The sequence below is a fragment of the Bufo gargarizans genome, chromosome 11 (genome assembly GCF_014858855.1).
Source record: "Bufo gargarizans isolate SCDJY-AF-19 chromosome 11, ASM1485885v1, whole genome shotgun sequence".
Classification (NCBI taxonomy): Eukaryota; Metazoa; Chordata; class Amphibia; order Anura; family Bufonidae; genus Bufo; species Bufo gargarizans.
Genome location: NC_058090.1, coordinates 84,534,785 through 84,553,167, shown reverse-complemented (window position 1 = coordinate 84,553,167; position 18,383 = coordinate 84,534,785). Strand labels below are relative to the sequence as shown.

General features: G+C 48.8%; 1 protein-coding gene across 1 annotated transcript; it reads left to right on the top strand.

Moving 5' to 3' along the window:
- Positions 1-974: 974 nt before the first annotated feature.
- NOP9 (NOP9 nucleolar protein) lies at positions 975-18,360 on the top strand. Its single transcript, XM_044272742.1, has 11 exons — positions 975-1,810; positions 3,453-3,688; positions 6,441-6,881; positions 8,208-8,288; positions 8,366-8,507; positions 9,214-9,406; positions 10,019-10,159; positions 10,232-10,351; positions 11,220-11,450; positions 16,692-16,797; positions 17,886-18,360. Exons 2-11 carry the CDS (start codon positions 3,463-3,465, stop codon positions 18,041-18,043), a joined length of 1,839 nt encoding a protein of 612 aa, XP_044128677.1. The 5' UTR covers positions 975-1,810; positions 3,453-3,462; the 3' UTR covers positions 18,044-18,360.
- Positions 18,361-18,383: the final 23 nt, after the last annotated feature.

Here is an 18,383-nt window from a genome sequence, read left to right as displayed (position 1 = left end):
AGACACCCCAAGGTATTCCGTGAGGGGCATGGCGAGTTCATAGAAATTTTTTATTTTTTTGCATAAGTTAGTGGAAATAGATTTTTTTTTTTTTTTTTTCCCTCACAAAGTCCCACTTTCCGCTAACTTGGGACAAAAATTTAAATCTTTCATGGACTCAATATGCCCCTCACGGAATACCTTGGGGTGTCTTCTTTCCGAAATGGGGTCACATGTGGGGTATTTATACTGCCCTGGCTTTTTAGGGTGGTAGTAGTGGTGTTTGGTGCTACTTTGCACAGCTACCTGTGTCCTCTGGTGGTCGATCCAAACAAAAGGGACCACCAGAGGACCAGGTATATTAGACGCTGTTATCAAAACAGCGTCTAATATACCTGTTAGGGGTTAAAAAAATATCACCTCTCCAGCCTGCCAGCGAGCGATCGCCGCTGGCAGGCTGGAGATCCACTCGCTTACCTTCCGTTCCTGTGAGCGCGTGCGCCTGTTCACAGGAAATCTCAGCTCTCGCGGGAGGACGCGTATATGCGTCCACCCAGAAGAGCAGGGCCGCCGCCAGGACGCAATCCTGCGTACGGCGGTCCTGTAGCGGTTAAGGCCGGATCAATGCCTTTTTAATGGGCATTAATTCCGGATCCGGCCTTGCGACAAGTCTTCAGTTTTTTGGGCCGGAGCAAAAAGCGCAGCATGCTGCGGTATTTTCTCCGGCCAAAAAACGTTCCGGTCCGGAACTGAAGACATCCTGAACGGATTTCTCTCCATTCAGAATGCATTAGGATAAAACTGATCAGGATTCTTCCGGCATAGAGCCCCGACGACGGAACTCTATGCCGGATCCGGACAACGCAGGTGTGAAAGAGACCTTACTCCTTTCATACAACTTATGTCAGGTTTTGGTCGGTGGTGGGGGTCTGACTTCTGAGTCCTGCGCTGGAGGAGCGCGCTCTCTTCTTGCTGACACTGGCTTTATGAGCCCAACTTACAGCATGTTATTGATGGCCTCTGCGGCGGGTCGGTCATTAGTACCTGACCCCCGGAGCCACAACCACTCGCCTTATGGAAGAGGCCGTGATGCTCACAGCGCTGTTCCTCGGATGATGGCAGAACTTGGTATTGCAGCCCAGACTTGTTCACTTGATTGGTGCTGTGACCGATGAACGTGACGTCGCTGCCTCATGCACACGACCGTGCAAAGCCGCCCTCGCAATTTGCGGAACGGAAGGCCGTCAATATATGCCTATTCGTGTCTGCAAAGCGCGGACAAGAATAGGACAGGTTATATATTTTTTAGCAGGGCCGCGGAACGGAGCGACGGATGCGGATAGCACACGGGAGTGCTGTCCGCATCTTTTGCAGCCGCATTGAAGTGTAGTCTGCAGCATATCGCACCCATGTGCACAGGTAAACTGCAGGTATGATTTTCTGTATGTATTTATTATTTTTCACGTTTCCACCTCCTGCCCTACTGGAATGGCGGCTGTACAGGCATGTCACTGGTGCAGGACTGGCCGGAGATCGGGTGTCGGGGGTACAAGTCTGCTGGGAGGCTACTCCCAGGGATCCTGCCCGTCCTCTCACATGTGCAGCCCCCGGCCTGACCTCCCACCTCAGAGGCTGGAGCACTGCCATTACACACAGTAGACGGGGCAGCCGCCTCCTCCCGGGAGGCCATACACTGGAACACCTGGGAAGTGACGTCATCAGCTGGCGACCTGATCGATGCGCGACTGTATTAGCGCGTGGTGACGTCATCACCGCGCGACCGTCAGAGACTGGACGCACACGTGAGCTGGAGTCTGGATGCGGCAGAGAGGTGCGAGGTGTGATCGCGGTCTAATGAGTGCTATAGCTCGTCAGTCCGTTCAGCATGGAGGGGCTGCTCATTCCCTGGTCTTGTAACACCCCCCCCCCCCAGCAGTTGGTATGGTCCAGAGAGGCTGCAGTGTGTCCATATTCTGTCTAGTTCCTGGAGAGACCTTCCAGGCTGGAGCCGGGATCTGACATAACTCTGATGCTGGCCACTTACCTCCAAGGGTGCCACCGTCCAAAGTGACCGCGGCATCTAGACAGAAGGGCAGGGCTCCGTCAGTCTGTGCCACAGGCTCAGCCGCATAGACCAGCGCGGTAGGAGGGCTTGTGTTCTGGGCAGCGAACTAGTTTTTATTGGTACCGTTTTTTGTGGTACGTACGACTTTGTGATCGCTGTTATTAAAATGTTGGCGAATCATGTAATTTTTTTTGTTTGTTGCGATTTTAATAGCTCAGACATTTTCGGATGCGGCGATACCTCTTATTTTTATTTGTAAAATTGGGAGGGGGGGGGGGTGATTTAAACTTTTACTGATTATTTTTTAACTCCTGTCCTTTACTTTTGACTATCAGGGGACTAGAACATGGGATCTTTAGAGATCTATTGAGGTGAATAGGATTCTGCAGCGCTCTCTGCTGAGCTGTGCCTCGTGTAGGGCTCAGCAGGCAGATTACTATGGCCGCCCTGGCTGTCATGGTAACCGAGCAGACCCCTGTAATTGCATCCCTCTGCCTTACCTCACCGATGTGGTGATTGCGGTATCTGAAGGTTTAGAGGACGGGATTCGGATTGATTGCTGCAGCAGCCGGCTCCGTACATACCCTCACACATTATCAAGTACAACGCGTGAAGGGGGTTAATATTATTATTATTTTTAAATAAAAAGTGGTTTTATTTTACAATAGTTGTAAAAAAACAACTCTTGCACACACGATATCACCCCGTACTGTATCCTGTATAATAAAGATAGCATTTATACAACTGTGCAAAAGTAATAAAAACACATTCATATTTGTAGTAAGAAGTGGTAGGAGCCACAGGTACCTGATACCAGGATGCCACTCCTGTAGTAAGAAGTGGTATGACCCACAGGTACCTGATACCAGGCAGCCACTCCTGGAGTAAGAAGTGGTATGACCCACAGGTACCTGATACCAGGCGTCCTGTAGTAAGAAGTGGTATGACCCACAGGTACCTGATACCAGGCAGCCACTCCTGGAGTAAGAAGTGGTATGACCCACAGGTACCTGATACCAGGCGTCCTGTAGTAATAAGTGGTATGACCAACAGGTGCCTGATAACAGGATGCCATTCCTGTGGCATGACCCCCCACGTTCCCGATTCCAGGCAGCCACTCAGGTAGTAAAAAGTGGTATGACCCATAGATACCTTATATCAGGCCACCGCTCCTGCAGTTAGAAGTGATATGACCAACAGATACTTTATACCAAACCACTACTCCTGCAATAAGAAGTGATATGACCCACCGGTACCTGATACCTGACCACTACTCAAGCAGTAATAAATGGTATAAACCATGGGTGTCTGATACCAAGTCTCCAAGAAATGACTCTGAGGACAATTCCTTATATTGGTTACATATAGTTGCGCTCTAGATATTTTCCTGATCACTTTTATTTTTTAGGGGCAACACGATGGGCACAGATCAAAAGAAACTCACCGGGAAGAAAAGACCTCAGCAGGGCGAGAGGAGCCGGGCGTCATCTTCTCAGGAGGGAGACCCACCAAAAAGACAGAAGACAGAGGCCAAGAAAGGTCCACATGACAGCCCGCTCCCCCGGCTAGACCCCAAATCTGTGGGGTATTTCCGACGAGTAGGAGAAACGCTACAACAGGATTTTGAAACTGAAGACGACCGGGGTAAGAAACCTGGGCACAGTGATCAGAGAGGGCACAACCACTGGGTGGACCCTGAGTGCCCTCCATTACTAGGGCACCCATAAAGGAGTATTGTCATGAAGAGACCCTGACCACATGATGTCCACGATGTAGAGTGTATCCCCTGTTCCGGTCTCAGGAGGGTCAAATGCTGAGCAGAGGATTATCTCTGCTGTTTGTTTCTCACAGTTTTAACCCCTTCAGCACTGCCACCATACATGTACAGCGGAAGTGCAGGGTTTAAAAATGGCATCCGTATGAGAGTGCAGTGGTCGGCAGAGCCGCCGGATTTCTGCTGTTTTAAACAGGAGAGACCTCAGGCAAATGTCTGCGATCGGCATTAAAGGGAGTCTGTCAGCAGATTTACCCCTTTTTAACAGTTGCCATACCGCTGTAGCCGCAAAACAGATGATTAACACAGTACCTTTATATGCTTTGGTGGACTTTTAAATATGCCAAAAACGAACTTTGATGAGGGCTCGCAAGTGCCCAGGGCGGAGTCCACCGGGTTGGAGCCCAGGCAGCTCTGCCTCTTCGGCTCTTATCCCCGCCCAGCCTCCTCCTCTGCTCGCCTATCTGTTGTCTCTCCCCCTCAGCGAGATCCCGCGCCGACGCGATTACTTCCTTGGTCGGGGCATGCGCATAAGCTACTGCGATGCCGTGTCAGCAATGGGCATGGCAGTGCGCATGCCCCGGCCAAGGAAGTTATCGCATAGGCGCGGGATCTCGCTGAGGGGGAGAGAAGGTAATAATAGGACAGAAGGGCGGGCCAGAGGGTTGAAAGAGGCGTGTTTTTCTGGGCACACCGCCAAGTAACGCCGCCCCTGGGCACCTTCAGAAGCTCATTTGCATACGATTAAAAAGTGTTTTTCTCAATTTCTGGACAAGGGACACAGAAAACAAAGGTATCATTGTAATGAGGGTCAAAGAGTCTATAACTTGATCTGAGCGGTCCAAAACAAGATTAAGGCCCCTTTTACACGGGTGAGATTTCCGCCCGGGTGCAATGTGTGAGGTGAACTCATTGCACCCGCACTGAATCCTGACCCATTAATTTCTATGGGGCTGTGCACATGAGCGGTGATTTTCACGCATCACTTGTGCGTTGCGTAAAAATCGCAGCAAGCTCTATATTCTGTGTTTTTCACGCAACGCAGGCCCCATAGAAGTGAATGGGGCCTCGTGAAAATCACAAGCAAGTGCAGATGCGGTGCGATTTTTCACACATGGTTGCTAGGTGACGATCGGGCTGGGGAACCGATCTGTATAATTTTTCCTTATAACATGGTTATAAGGGAAAATAATAGCATTCTGAATACAGACTGCATAGTATAATAGCGCTGGAGGGGTTAAAAAAATAAATAAAAAATTAACTCACCGAGTCCACTTGATCGCGTAGTTGCGGCTCTCTGTCGTCTTCTGTAATGTTGAGCTGCCGGCTAAGTACCTGTGATGACGTCACCTCACATGATCCAATCACATGGTCCCTCACCATGGTGATGAACCATGTGATTGGACCATGTGATGAGCACAGTGACGTCATCAAAGGTCCTATTCCTGTGCACAGCAAAGAAGAAGACAGAAGAGATACCGACTGCGCGATCAAGTGGATTAAGGTGAGTTAAATATTTATTTATTTAACCCCTCCAGCGCTATTGTACTATGCATTCTGTAGTCAGAATGCTATTATTTTCTCTTATAACCATGTTATAAGGTAAAATAATAGCAATCTACAGAACACCGATCCCAAGCCCGAACTTCTGTGAAGAAGTTCGGGTTTGGGTACCAAACATGCCGATTTTTCTCACGGTCGTGCAAGACGCATTACAATGTTTTGCACTCGCGCGAAAAAATCGCGCATGTTCCCGCAACGCCCGTATGAAACCAGCCTAAAATGGAAAATCTGCCAAAAAGTGAAATTCTGAAATTTCATCTCCATTTTCCATTAATTCTTGTGTAACACCTAAAGGGTTAACAAAGTGTGTAAAAATCTGTTTTGAATACCTTGAGGGGTGTAGTTTCTAAAATGGGGTAATTTTTGGGTGGTTTCTATTATGTAAGCCTCACAAAGTGACTCCAGACCTGAACTGGTCCTTAAAAGTGGGTTTTGGAAATTTTCTGAAAAAGTTCAAGATTTGCTTCTAAACTTCTAAGCTTTGTAACGTCCCCAAAATGTCATTCCCAAAATGATCTAAACATGAAGTAGACATATGGGGAATGTAAAGTAATAACTATTTTGGAGGTATTCATATCTATTATAAAAGTAGAGAAATTGAAATTTGGTAATTTTTCCCAATTTTTGGTAAATTTGGTATTTTTTTATAAATAAAATTTAAAAAATTTGCGACTCAATTTTACCACTGTCATTGAACAGCAACATAGTTTCATTCAAAGGCTCACAACCCTTAAAGCAGAGGCTTTGTTACAATGGCATCCAGTGTAGTACATCCTCTGTGAGATGCTGATATGTTTATAGGAGAGTTTAGACTGGATACAAGTGCAGCAAACCCTCAGCTCTGAGATGTCAGATCCCATTCACTGACCGCAAGAAGAGATCTTGAAGATGGAGAGTGAAACGTAAAGTCTTTTAGTATTTTGCAGAGTTTCCTATCTCCGTTGCAGAGACGTGTCCCATTGACATCGCTGGTCCTTGGGGCACCCGGTGGGTGGAATGGACTGTACCATTGTGTATAAGGTCCCGGGGGTATGTGATTTCTCCTCTGTTTCTTTGCAGCTCTGTTTGTCCGGAACGTCTTTAATGAGGTGAAGGGGAACGAGCTGGCTCTGGCCACAGACATGTCTGGCAGCATTGTCCTGCAGAAGCTGCTGTCGGTGGCAGCCTCCTCCCAGCTGTGCCAAGTCCTGGAAGTTCTCAGTAAGAGCTGGCAGCTCGTATGTTGGCATCGCAGCGGAGCTCACGTGATTCAGACCGCTCTCCTCCAGTATGAGCGGCTTCAGAGTCAGAACGCTACGGAGGAGGAGGAGGAGGACGATGGTGATCCTTGCAGCAGCCTAGAGGATCTGATCCTGAGTCTCTGTCTGGAAGTGAAGGACAATTTCCTGCCCTACAACCAGGATACACATGGAAGCTTCATTGTGCGGACTCTGCTCCAAGTGCTGAGTGGGACCATCCTCAACCAGGAGACCTCCAAGAAAGGAGGTCAGGGGTCCGCAGGTAAACATGTCCAGGGAATGTCCATGTTCAGCAGCCATACCCCAGAACATTATTTCAGACCTCAGAGCAGTCCCGTTAATTAATCCAGAACCCAGATCGGACAGCGATGGCCAATTCGCCCGCGAACATATGCGGCTGCCATCTTTTTTTCACAAGTCCGGCGAGGCACAGGTAAGCCCTTACCTGTGCCTGTGCGCGAGCCGGTCTGAAAACAAGTGCGGTCAGCGGGAGCAGGCAGTTCCGAGAACAGCCACCGGGGGCCTTCATCGTGCTTAACTCGGAACTGCCTGCTCCCGGTGACCGCATTTGTTTTCAGACCAGCTCGCGGCACAAGTAAGGGTTTACCTGTGCCTCCCGGACTTGTGAAAAAAGAGGGCGTCCCAACGTCCACAGCATCATTGTAATCTATGATGCAGCGCGCTCCTGTGCGCACGATCAATGCCGCTCCGGGACATTTGGCCCGTTCACGGACCGTATATCTCGGAGGGCATATGGTCGCGTACAAGGGGCCTAACCCAGAGCAGAAACCTAAATAAATCCAGACAGCAGATCAAACGACTAAATTAATTTAGACCTCAAACTAAATGAATTCCAAACTTAAAACAGGACCCCTTAGATTAATTTAGAACCCAGAGCAGAAGCTCAAATCAACCCATTCATGACCCGTAAATTAACCCAGACCCCTAGATCAATTCTCTAAATTAATCAGGACCTGACCCCAGATCAGAAACCTAAATGAAACCATACATGACCCGTAAACTAATTTAATGCCAACTCGTAAATTAATATGACCTTTTAAATTAATTCAGACCCCTATATTATTTGACACCCTAAACTAATCCAGACCCCCAGAGCAGAAACCTAAATTAAACGATACCTGAAGTCTAAATTAATCCAGACCACAGAACATCCCTTAAATTAATTCAGATTGCTTTATTAATGTAGACCCCCTAAATTAACCAGAGCGGACATCTAAGTAGAGCTGCACCCCTAAATCAATCAAGACCCCAGAGCAGAAGCCTAATGTAACCCAGATCTGATCCCTGAGCTAATCCAGACCCAGAACAGACCCCTTAATCGGACATGACCCTTAAATTAATCCAGACGCCAGAGCAGACACCAAATTTATTCAGACCCCTAAATAATTCCTCTCCTCTGTCCCAGCCTCTCTTCCCTTCCTGATGCCAGCCAGTCTCAGGGTGTTCTATGTGGCACACCTGAATGCCAGGTGGCTTTACCAGTCCAGAACTACCAATCGCCGTGCAGAAACTTGTTACTGGAGTATGTCCTGTCCCTTTAAGCCGCCATGTTTCTCCTCTCTTGCAGTAATGTCTGAGTTTGAGGTTCCACCCAGTTTCTTGCAGCAGTTACAGGAGATAAGCTCATTATTCAGGGGTCCCATCGGAGGTGAGTTCTTCTCACGCCTTTACCTTCCACATTACCTCTCAGTTCCACGACTGACCCTCGCTCTGCCTTCTCACCAGTCTTTGCCACCCATAAATTGGCCAGCCTTGGGATGCAGACCGCTTTAAAGGTCCTACATAGGAAATCGCCGTCCACATGCACTGCACTCTGCGATGATGTCATCAGCTTCTTGTCCTCCAGGAATGTCTCAGGAGATGGCAGGTAAGGGCTTGGGGAACCCTTGAACTACATGTATGGTGGTGGTTAAAGGATAACTGTCATGTTTCCATCCAAAAAAAAAATCAATTTTTACATATGTTATTGCCGAAGCAGCATTATGCATAAACCAATCTTTAGTTTCTTAAAATACCACAGTTTTCCTTGAGTTTTTCCCTTATTTACTGCTGTTTTAATTTCCACAATATAAGATCTTCTCAAGATGGCTCCTTTGCCAGTTCTCTGAGGCCAAAACAGCTTTCCCTCACTTCCCATACACACTTGCTGTAGCCAGCAGCTCCCTGCCAGCCAATCAGATTGGATGACTGAGAGACACGCCTCCTCACTCTGAAGCCTAATGCAGGCATGCAGTGTGAAGGACCGCCCCTCTGTCTTCTGTTTACACTAAAGGGAAGACAGAGAAGCCCTAGCAACGGTCTTTTAAGAGAGCAGTGGAAAGTGACAGGGGACATTAGTGAAAGCTGTTATTATAAGGTAATTACAGATCTTTTGGCAATCATTGACAGACTAACTCAGGTATATATGCCTAGCTGAAATAAACTAGCAAATAAAAAAAAATATGACAGCTACCCTTTAAATGATGCCTTCCCATTGGTTGTACTGCTTTCCATCCCCTGCCCTACTCCGCCCATGAGGTAGACGATGAAGCCCGCCCCTGCTGAACCCCTACTGACCTTTTTCTTTTTCTCAGTGCCCTCTTGGTTTTTCTGAAGGATGAGACCAGCAGCCGCCTATTGGAAAAAATTATTGAGGTTTCCGAGAAGAAACAACTGCGCCGCCTCTTTAATGCCCACTTCCAAGGCCAGCTTCAAGCGCTGTCAGCACATCCCATCGCCAACTATGCGGTGCAGAGACTTATTCGTGCCATCCAGACCAAGAAGCTGGTTAGTAATCCCACCCATACATATTCTGTTCAGACATGTCTGAGTTACCGGTGTTCAGCAGCTTGGTGACCACCACTTTTGGCAGCCATTACAATGCCTGCCCATTTATGTAGACCAAGGATGACATATAGGTTTGTATTGATTTGTGCCCTTTGCCTGTGTGTCAGTCTTTACTGTAGTTCTGGAATTCTATATCAGGACATTCTGGCACTCCAAAGTTTCAAGTGCAAATCAAGACTTTAATGTGGCTGCACATGTGACATTTCGGTCTGAAAGGACCTTTATCAAACTATTGCTGCTCTCGCTGAGAAGGAAGAAAGAATGTCTCCAGGGAAAAGTGTATCCACACTGTAAAGAGCGGATAATAGTGTGAAGACACTTTTTCCTGGAGCCATCCTTACTTCCTTCTCAGAGAAAGCAGCAATAGTTTGATGAAGGTCTTTATAAACTGAAGCGTCACATGTGCAGCCACATTTAGATAAAGTCTTGACTTGCACTTGACTCTTTGGAGTGGCAGAATTTCCTGATATATGCTCTGGGGTGGGATCCCTGAGATGACTTCTGGGATTGTCTGTATACTAGAAGGACTAGCTCCCCATATTATCTCCTCAGTTCTCAAGGTTGTTTGAGGAGCTGTCACCAGCAATGGAAGATGTTTTAGCCAAAGGACACATGGGGATCATCACAACCATGGTAGAAACCTGCAAGAGGCTGGAGAGTCACCAGAAGGAGTTTGTCACCCATCTCATGGAGGTAAGTGATCCCCACCACAAGTCCATATCCTTTTATAACATCCAGTGTTAAATAGTTATCTCAACTCCCCAGGCCTTCCACTGCGCTTCCCCAGCCTCCCGCCGTGTGACTTGTGTGCCGCTTCTCCTGACTCTACTGACTTATGAGACCTACTACAAGATTGAGGAAGAGGAAGAACCTTCTGAACATAAAGTACATAGGAACAGTATTATAGTAGTTATATTCTTGTACATAGGAGGCAGTATTATAGCAGTTATACTCTTGTACATAGGAGACAGTATTATAGTAGTTATATTCTTGTACATAGAAGCAGTGTTATAGCAGTTATATTCTTGTACATAGGAGGCAGTATTATAGTAGTTATATTCTTGTACATAGGAGGCAGTATTATAGTAGTTATATTCTTGTACATAGGAGGCAGTATTATAGTAGTTATATTCTTGTACATAGGAGCAGTATTATAGTAGTTATATTCTTGTACATAGGAGCAGTATTATAGTAGTTATATTCTTGTACATAGGAGGCAGTATTATAGTAGTTATATTCTTGTACATAGGAGCAGTATTATAGTAGTTATATTCCTTTACATAGGAGCAGTATTATAGTAGTTATATTCTTGTACATAGGAGCAGTATTATAGTAGTTATATTCCTTTACATAGGAGCAGTATTATAGTAGTTATATTCTTGTACATAGGAGGCAGTATTATAGTAGTTATATTCTTGTACATAGGAGCAGTATTATAGTAGTTATATTCTTGTACATAGGAGCAGTATTATAGTAGTTATATTCTTGTACATAGGTGCAGTATTATAGTAGTTATATTCTTGTACATAGGAGCAGTATTATAGTAGTTATATTCTTGTACATAGGAGCAGTATTATAGTAGTTATATTCTTGTACATAGGAGGCAGTATTATAGTAGTTATATTCTTGTACATAGGAGACAGTATTATACATTGGGTCAGTATTCTATAAGTTTTATTGTTGTATTTGGAGCTATTCAGTAGAATGTAGAAACGGAGCATCTAACGTTTGTGTTTTGTGTCTTCATGATTAGGATAATCCAGACATAAAGCTGCAGTCTATTAACTATCATGGTTCTATATTACTGCAACACCTCCTCCATTTTGAAGATCCCACCATAGTTCTGCACAGCTTGGCCGGTATGACAGAGGCAGACCTCCACACTGTAGCTTGTAGCCAGGCCGGGAGCCACATATTTGACGCTCTGCTCAGCAGCACCACCATCACAGAGAAACAGAGGAAAAAAGTTCTTCGGAAACTAAGGGTAAGCCTGCAGTAATAGGTCCACTGCTCAGGGCAACTGCCAAAACTCACAAGTGTCACCACAGGTATCTGCTTAATTTTCTGACTCTGATTGACTGATTGACTCAGTTGACTTTCTCTTGCATGGCATTGGGGGACACAGCACCATGGGTATATGCCCAGCTGCCACTAGGAGGCTGACACTAGAAACAAAAAAAAGTGTTGGCTCCACCCAGGTGGGCTATTCCCCTCTGCCAGAGCCGAGAGAGATCAGTCTGGTTCTAGTGTCCGTAGGAGGCAGACATGACCTGCTATCTTTTTTCGCAGGTCATCCTGCTAATTTTTTATTTTATTTTTCTCTGCAGGTTTCGGCCTGCTGCAGGGGTGGCTCCATCGTGTTCCACTTTAGTTGCCCCCCTGCGGGCGCATACTGTGGTACCTGGCAGCTACCCAGTCCCCACTTGAAACTGCTTCCGCAGTGGAATTCCGGTAGACCCACGGCTCCCGTGTTGAGTCCGCCGAGGGGGTGGTCGTTGCTGCGCCTGAAGACATCGGAAGGTAAGTAGGGATCTGGATCCATTGAGGGGACCCTGTAGTCTTTGGCCTTTCCTCCAATCCTGTTTCTGCGCAGGCTTCTGCCGGTCTCGGGGGGCGTTCCCTTCTCTCTGCTGGCTCCTTCCTCTCCTGCAGTGCCTGCACCCGTTCGCCATCTTGTTGCTCCTCTCCTGCGATCGGTTTTCTCTATCTGGGTCACAGCACCATTGGGTCTGTTAGGCAGCTTTTTCGGCTGACTTTTTTCCTTGCAGGCTCCATCCTAAGCCTTCATGTCTTCTTCTGGTCGGGACCCCACTCCCCCTGCTGCGATTTCTACTCATTATGCCTGTTCCCTGTGTAATAAGAAGTTCCCATGCGGCCAGTCTACTTCTTTGCGCGCATTGCCTCAACCCCAGGCCACCCCTGCGGTCCCCTCCGTGTCGTCCTTCCGGAATGGGCTGCTACCCTGTCCCAAGCCATAGGGAACCTTGCCTTGCGTAGGGTCTCGGCCGGGTCCCACTCTTCCTCAGCTTTCTCGAGATTTCTTCTTCAACCGCTTCCGCCGCTCCTGGGGACTCTTCCGATTCTGAATCAGAGCGGTGCTCGGCGATGTCTGCGGCCATACAGGATCTCATTAAAGCCGTCCGGGACGCGCTCCATGTGCAGTAAGATCCTTCTTCCTCTTCCCAGGAGTCGGTGTCCTTCCGCCGTTCTAGACGTTCCCCTGTTGTTTTCCCGAATCACGCGGATCTTGACGAAACTTCTGGCTAAGGAGTGGCGTCACCCTGATGGACGCCTTCACCTTACCAAGGCCTTGGATGTCCCTTATCCTTTTTCTGAGGAATCCGTCAACCTCTGGACGGGAACTCCTCAGGTGGCTTGCCTGGCGAAGGCCACTACCCTTCCCCTGGCTGACATGGCTTCCTTATCAGATCCCGCTGATAAATGGGTCGACTCCTTGGCCGTGTTCGTGGCAGCGGGTGCCGCCATCCGTCCTGCGTTTGCCGCTTCCTGGGCAAAACGGCTCATTCGAGCCTTACCTCCAGACTCAGTCCAGGGGGAACTGGCAGTGCTTGCCTCTCAGATCTACCAGGCATCCAAGTTTCTTTGCGATGCCTCTATGGAATCGGCTCGCCGCTCCGGCCAGGCGGCCGCTAACTCTGTGGCCATACGCCGCACCATCTGGCTTCGTTCTTGGGCGGCAGATTCAGCCTCCAAGAAGGCTCTAATTTCCCTTCCTCGGTGGGAAGCTTTTTGGGAAGCGTTTGGAGGCGCTCATCTCTGAGGCCACTGGCGGTAAGAGTTCCCTTCTTCCCCAGAACCAGCCTCGCCTCCGTCGTTTTCCTGGGTCATCCTCTCGGGCGCAGTCCTTTTGTTCATTTTGGGCCCCTTCCGCCCGATCAGACAAGAAGTCCACCAGGCCTTCCTTTAAGGCCAAGCCCTCCTGGCATGCCAAGCCAAAACCTGCTCGCCCCCAGTCCACTAAGCCACCTTCCGCATCACTCGGCTCCGGTCAAGGTGGGCGCCTGCTCGCCTTTTAGAATATCTGGCAAGCAAGTGTGGAGGACGCTTGGGTTCTGGAGGTGGTTTCCTCCAGATACAAGATAGAATTTTCCGGTCTTCCGTCGGGACGGTTCTTCCTGACGTCGCCCCCCAAGTCTCCCGCCAGGGACGCCTTTTTTCAGGCCATTCGTTCCCTTCGCTCTCTAGGGGGTCATCGTTCCGGTTCCGGAATCAGAACGTTTTCAGGGTTTCTACTCGAACCTGTTTACGGTTCCCATGAAGGACGGTTCGCTCCGCCCAATCCTGGACCTGAAGGCGCTCAATCACTTCGTCCGTGTCCGTCATTTTCGCATGGAATCCCTCCGGTCGGTGATCGCCTCCTTGGAGGCGGACGAGTTGCTGTCGTCCATAGACATTCAAGACTCTTATCTGCATGTCCCCATTGCCCTCTCCCATCAAAAGTTCCTTTACTTCGCGGTAGGTTCTCTTCTTTTTCAGTTCGTCAGCCTGGCCTCCGCCCCGAGGGTTTTCACAAAGGTGCTAGCGCCTCTCGTGGCCCTTCTCCGTGCCAGGGGGGTCGCATTGGTGCTATACCTGGACGACCTTCTGATCCGGGCTCAGTCATTGGAGGACAACCTGTCTAGCCTACGCATCACCCTCTCGGCTCTTGCCCAATTCGGGTGGCTCATCAACCACTACAAGTCCTCCCTCTCTCGTCCCATGCCGGAGGATGCCTTTTCTGGGCATGATCTTCAACACTCGCCTTGGGCGGGTGTTCCTTCCCCCAGAGAAAATTGCCTCTCTTCAGGCGGGGGTGACTCGTCTCCGCGACCCATCCCCTCTGACCATCAGGATGTGTATGCGCGTCCTCGGCAGGATGGTGGCCTTCTTCGAGGCCATTCCCAATTCCGCTCCCGAGACCTTCAGTTGTTCATCCTATCCAGGTGGGACAAGTCCCCGGCAGGCCTCGATTGCCGGACCCGTCTCCCTCCCGAGCTTTGCCAGGATCTCTCCTGGTGGCTGAATCCTCGGACAGTGTCCCTGGGCCGGTCCCCCCCCCCCCAGTTGGTGGGTGATCACCACGGATGCCAGCCTTTCGGGTTGGGGGGCGGTCTTCGAGTCCCTCACTGTCCAGGGTCTTTGGTCTGTTCAGGAGTCCTCCCTGCAGATCAACGTTCTCGAACTCAGGGCAATTTTCCTGGCACTGTCTCCACGGTCTCCCGATCCGGGTTCAGACGGACAATTCCACCGCTGTGGCCTATCTGAACCACCAAGCGGGCACCAGGAGTGTGATTGCCCTACAGGAAGCCTCCCGTATCCTGCGGTGGGCGGAGAAGTCCGTTCCGGTCCTCTCCGCTGTACACATTCCCGGGGTCGACAATTGGGCGGCAGACTTCCTCAGTCGTCAACTCGTCGACCCGGGCGAATGGTCTCTCCACTCAGAAGTGTTCCTCCAACTTTGTCACCGTTGGGCAACTCCGGACGTGGATCTCTTTGCGTCGCGCCTAAACCGCAGGCTCCCGTGTTATGTCGCGCGGTCCAGGGACCCTCAGGCTCTAGCGGTCGACGCCCTAGTTCTGCCTTGATCTCAGTTCGACCTTCTGTATCTTTTTCCCCCCATTCCTCTCCTTCCCCGAGTGCTCAAGCGTCTCAAGGCAGCCCGTGTTCCGGTGATCCTGGTGGCTCCGGATTGGCCCCGCAGGGCGTGGTACGCAGATCTTGTTTTTCTGCTCGCCGACGTTCCGTGGCGACTTCCTCTGCGCCACGATCTCCTTTCCCAGGGCCCTCTGTTCCACCCGAATTTACCTCAGCTTCGTTTGACGGAGTGGCTGTTGAGACCGCGGTCCTGAAGTCCAGTGGTCTCTCGGACTCGGTCATCCGGACGATGCTTCACGCTCGCAAGCCCTAGTCGGCCCGCATTTACTATCGGACCTGGAGAGCGTATTTTGCCTGGTGCGAATCCGGGCTCTTTCGCCCCTCTCCGTTTCTCTGTCCCTAACATTCTGGCCTTCCTCGAATGCCGGTTTTGATAAGGGTCTTCGCCTGGCTTCTCTCAGGGGGCAGATTTCGGCCCTCTCGGTCCTCTTTCAGCATCCTGTGGCCTTGCGGGCCCAGGTTAGGACTTTTCTCCAGGGTGTTGCTCGCCGAGCCCCTCCCTTTCGCTTTCCGGTGGAGCCATGGGACCGGAATCTCGTCCTCGACGCCCTTCAGTCATCGCCCTTCGAGTTCCTTGGCAGAGATCCCTCTGTCGTTTGTCTCGTTTAAGGTGGCCTTCCTCGTGGCCGTCACCTCCATCCGTCGGGTTTCCGAACTTGCGACGCTTTCTTGCCGTTCGCCTTTCCTGGTGTTCCATCAGGACAAGGTGGTTTTGTGTCCTGTTCCCTCCTTTCTCCCGAAGGTGGTCTCCTTGTTTCATATTAATGAGAAAATCGTCCTTCCTTCCTTCTGCCCTAATCCTTCTCACTCTAGGGAGAAATCCCTCCATTGCCTGGATGTTCGGGCTCTTCGCCTCACGGAACCCTTCCGTCGTTCGGACTCTCTTTTTGTGGTCCCGGCGAGCCCTCGTAAAGGTTTGCCTGCATCCAAGGCCACCATTTCTTGCTGGGTTCGGTCGGCCGTCAAGGAGGCCTATGTTGCGAAGGGCCGGGCTCCCCAGTTCCACATTCGACTACGGCGGTTGGGGCTTCCTGGGCGGTGCGTCATCAGGCATCAGCTTCCCAGGTCTGCCGGGCCGCCACCTGGGCGTCAGTTCATACTTTTTCTAAGTTCTACGATATTCATTCCTTGGCTTCTGCTGATGCCAGTCTGGGGCGCAAGGTTCTGCAAGCAGATGTGCTTTAGATTGGTGGCATGGCGCTTTTTTCTTCCCTCCCTCGGGGACTGCTTTTGGACGTCCCATGGTGCTGTGTCCCCCAATGCCTACTACGAGAAAAGGATTTTACGGTGAGTACAAAAAATCCAATTTTCTTGAAGGACCAAATAGAGAGAGCACTGAGGATAAACCCTCTGGGACATGTTTTTATTTGACAATGTTGATTTCTAGCTTTAGATATTTTCTAACCTGTGTTGGTTCTATGAGCTAAGACCTAACCGATAACCAATGTGAAGGGTTTGGAGTCTTTTAAAGGTCCCAGTGTTGTTTAGATGATCGCTTCCTTTTTCAGACCCTGAAATTCTCTATAAGTATTACCCAGTGTAGAAAACGATCCCCATTTTTTCTCTCTAGGGTCACTGCATGGAGCTTGCGTGTAACAAGTATGGAAGCCGAGTTTTGGACCGTGTATGGAATGCATCCTCTATGGGAGTGAAAGAGGAGATTGCTCAGAAGCTAGGTAACTATCCATCTATATCATGTCTGAAAAATGTTTTAGCTTCAGCCTTCTGTCCCAGAATCCAGAGCTGAATGTCAGATTTCTGTGGCCACAAGTTTCTTTCTTTAAACTGGTGTAAAGTAGAACTGGCTTAGTTGCCCATAGCAGCCAATCATATTCCACCTTTCATTTTCCAAAGGAGCTGGTAAAAATAAAAGGTGGAATCTGATTGGTTGCTATGAGCAACTGAGCTAGTTCTATTTTACACCAGTTTGATCAATCTCCCCCATAGTTTTACAGTAAATTCAGTGGTGCGGGAATAAAAAGGGTTTGCAAGGCTTTGTTAAATAAAACATAAGATATTAAAATATACAAATTGTAAAGTATGTAATGGTCACCTAGACCATTCGACCACTTCCCAATATAGTCTCTGACTGACATTCCTATGATACATAGAGAGGTGGTAGTCAGAAGACACCTTACTCTATCGTGGCCCCTCCTCACGCTCTGTGTGCAGTATGCATGTACTGTTACTTTATACGTCAAACAAAGCAATAGCTGATCTTGGAGAGACCAACTACAAAATTTTAATAAGGCTCCGCAGTTTGGGTCTCAACACAGCAGTCCGAAGTGCAAACCTCCCTGGGCGACCGTAATCTGCAAAATAACCGTGGAGCCCCAGTTATGGGTCTTCAACACCTATCCCTCCAGGGAAGTAAAACCAAGTAAAGGAATGCATATACCAGTACCCACCTACAATACAAGGAATATTGCTACATTTAAAGGGGTAGGGAATAATTAAAGGGAATGAACCATTAAGGGTACATGCACACGTTCAGGATTCATGGGCGGAGAATTTTAAAATCCACACCGCAGGTCAAAATCTGTCCGGAAAAAAAACTGCTTTGTGTGCATTGAGAATTTCAAATGCACGTGACCTACGGTGTGGATTTTCCACACGCAAATCAGCAAGGAAAATCCGCATGCAATTCTGATGGTGTGCATTTAGCTTACACATAAACCTTCACTCACACGCAGTGGATCGTGTCCTGGGTCTTTTTCTTGTGGTTCTTTTCTCCATGAAAATTTAATTTCCCTTCTTATTTCAGTTGAAAGACTCCGGGAGCTGCAGAATGACCCTATTGGACACCACATCGTCCGTAACTTTGCCCTAACTCACTTTGTGAAGCGTCGGAAAGACTGGCAGGAGCACCAGCAGGCCGAGAACAAGAAGCGCAAGATGTTTGCTGACATCCTAGAAGACTAAGGAGAAACTTGGCAATTGATTGTTGTATCTTGTGTGCGGCACTTGCCTTGAGGAACTGAAGACTGCTAGGGCAATATCTGTGTTGGCATGAGGCCACTGTTTGTATCCGACTGTGAGGTTAGAGGACAATTGTACTGGTCCCCAGTCGTCATTGTCTGTATAGAGGAGCCTTTCCCCATAAGAATTATATAGAAGGTTCAGTCATTGTATTAATATTGATAATTTTATATCTTGACAACTTGCTCATTTTTTGTCACTTTTACACGACCTTCCAGAAGAACAAGGTCCCTTGTTGTACAATACAAATGTCAAAATCGTTTTGTAATATCTTTTGTGCTGA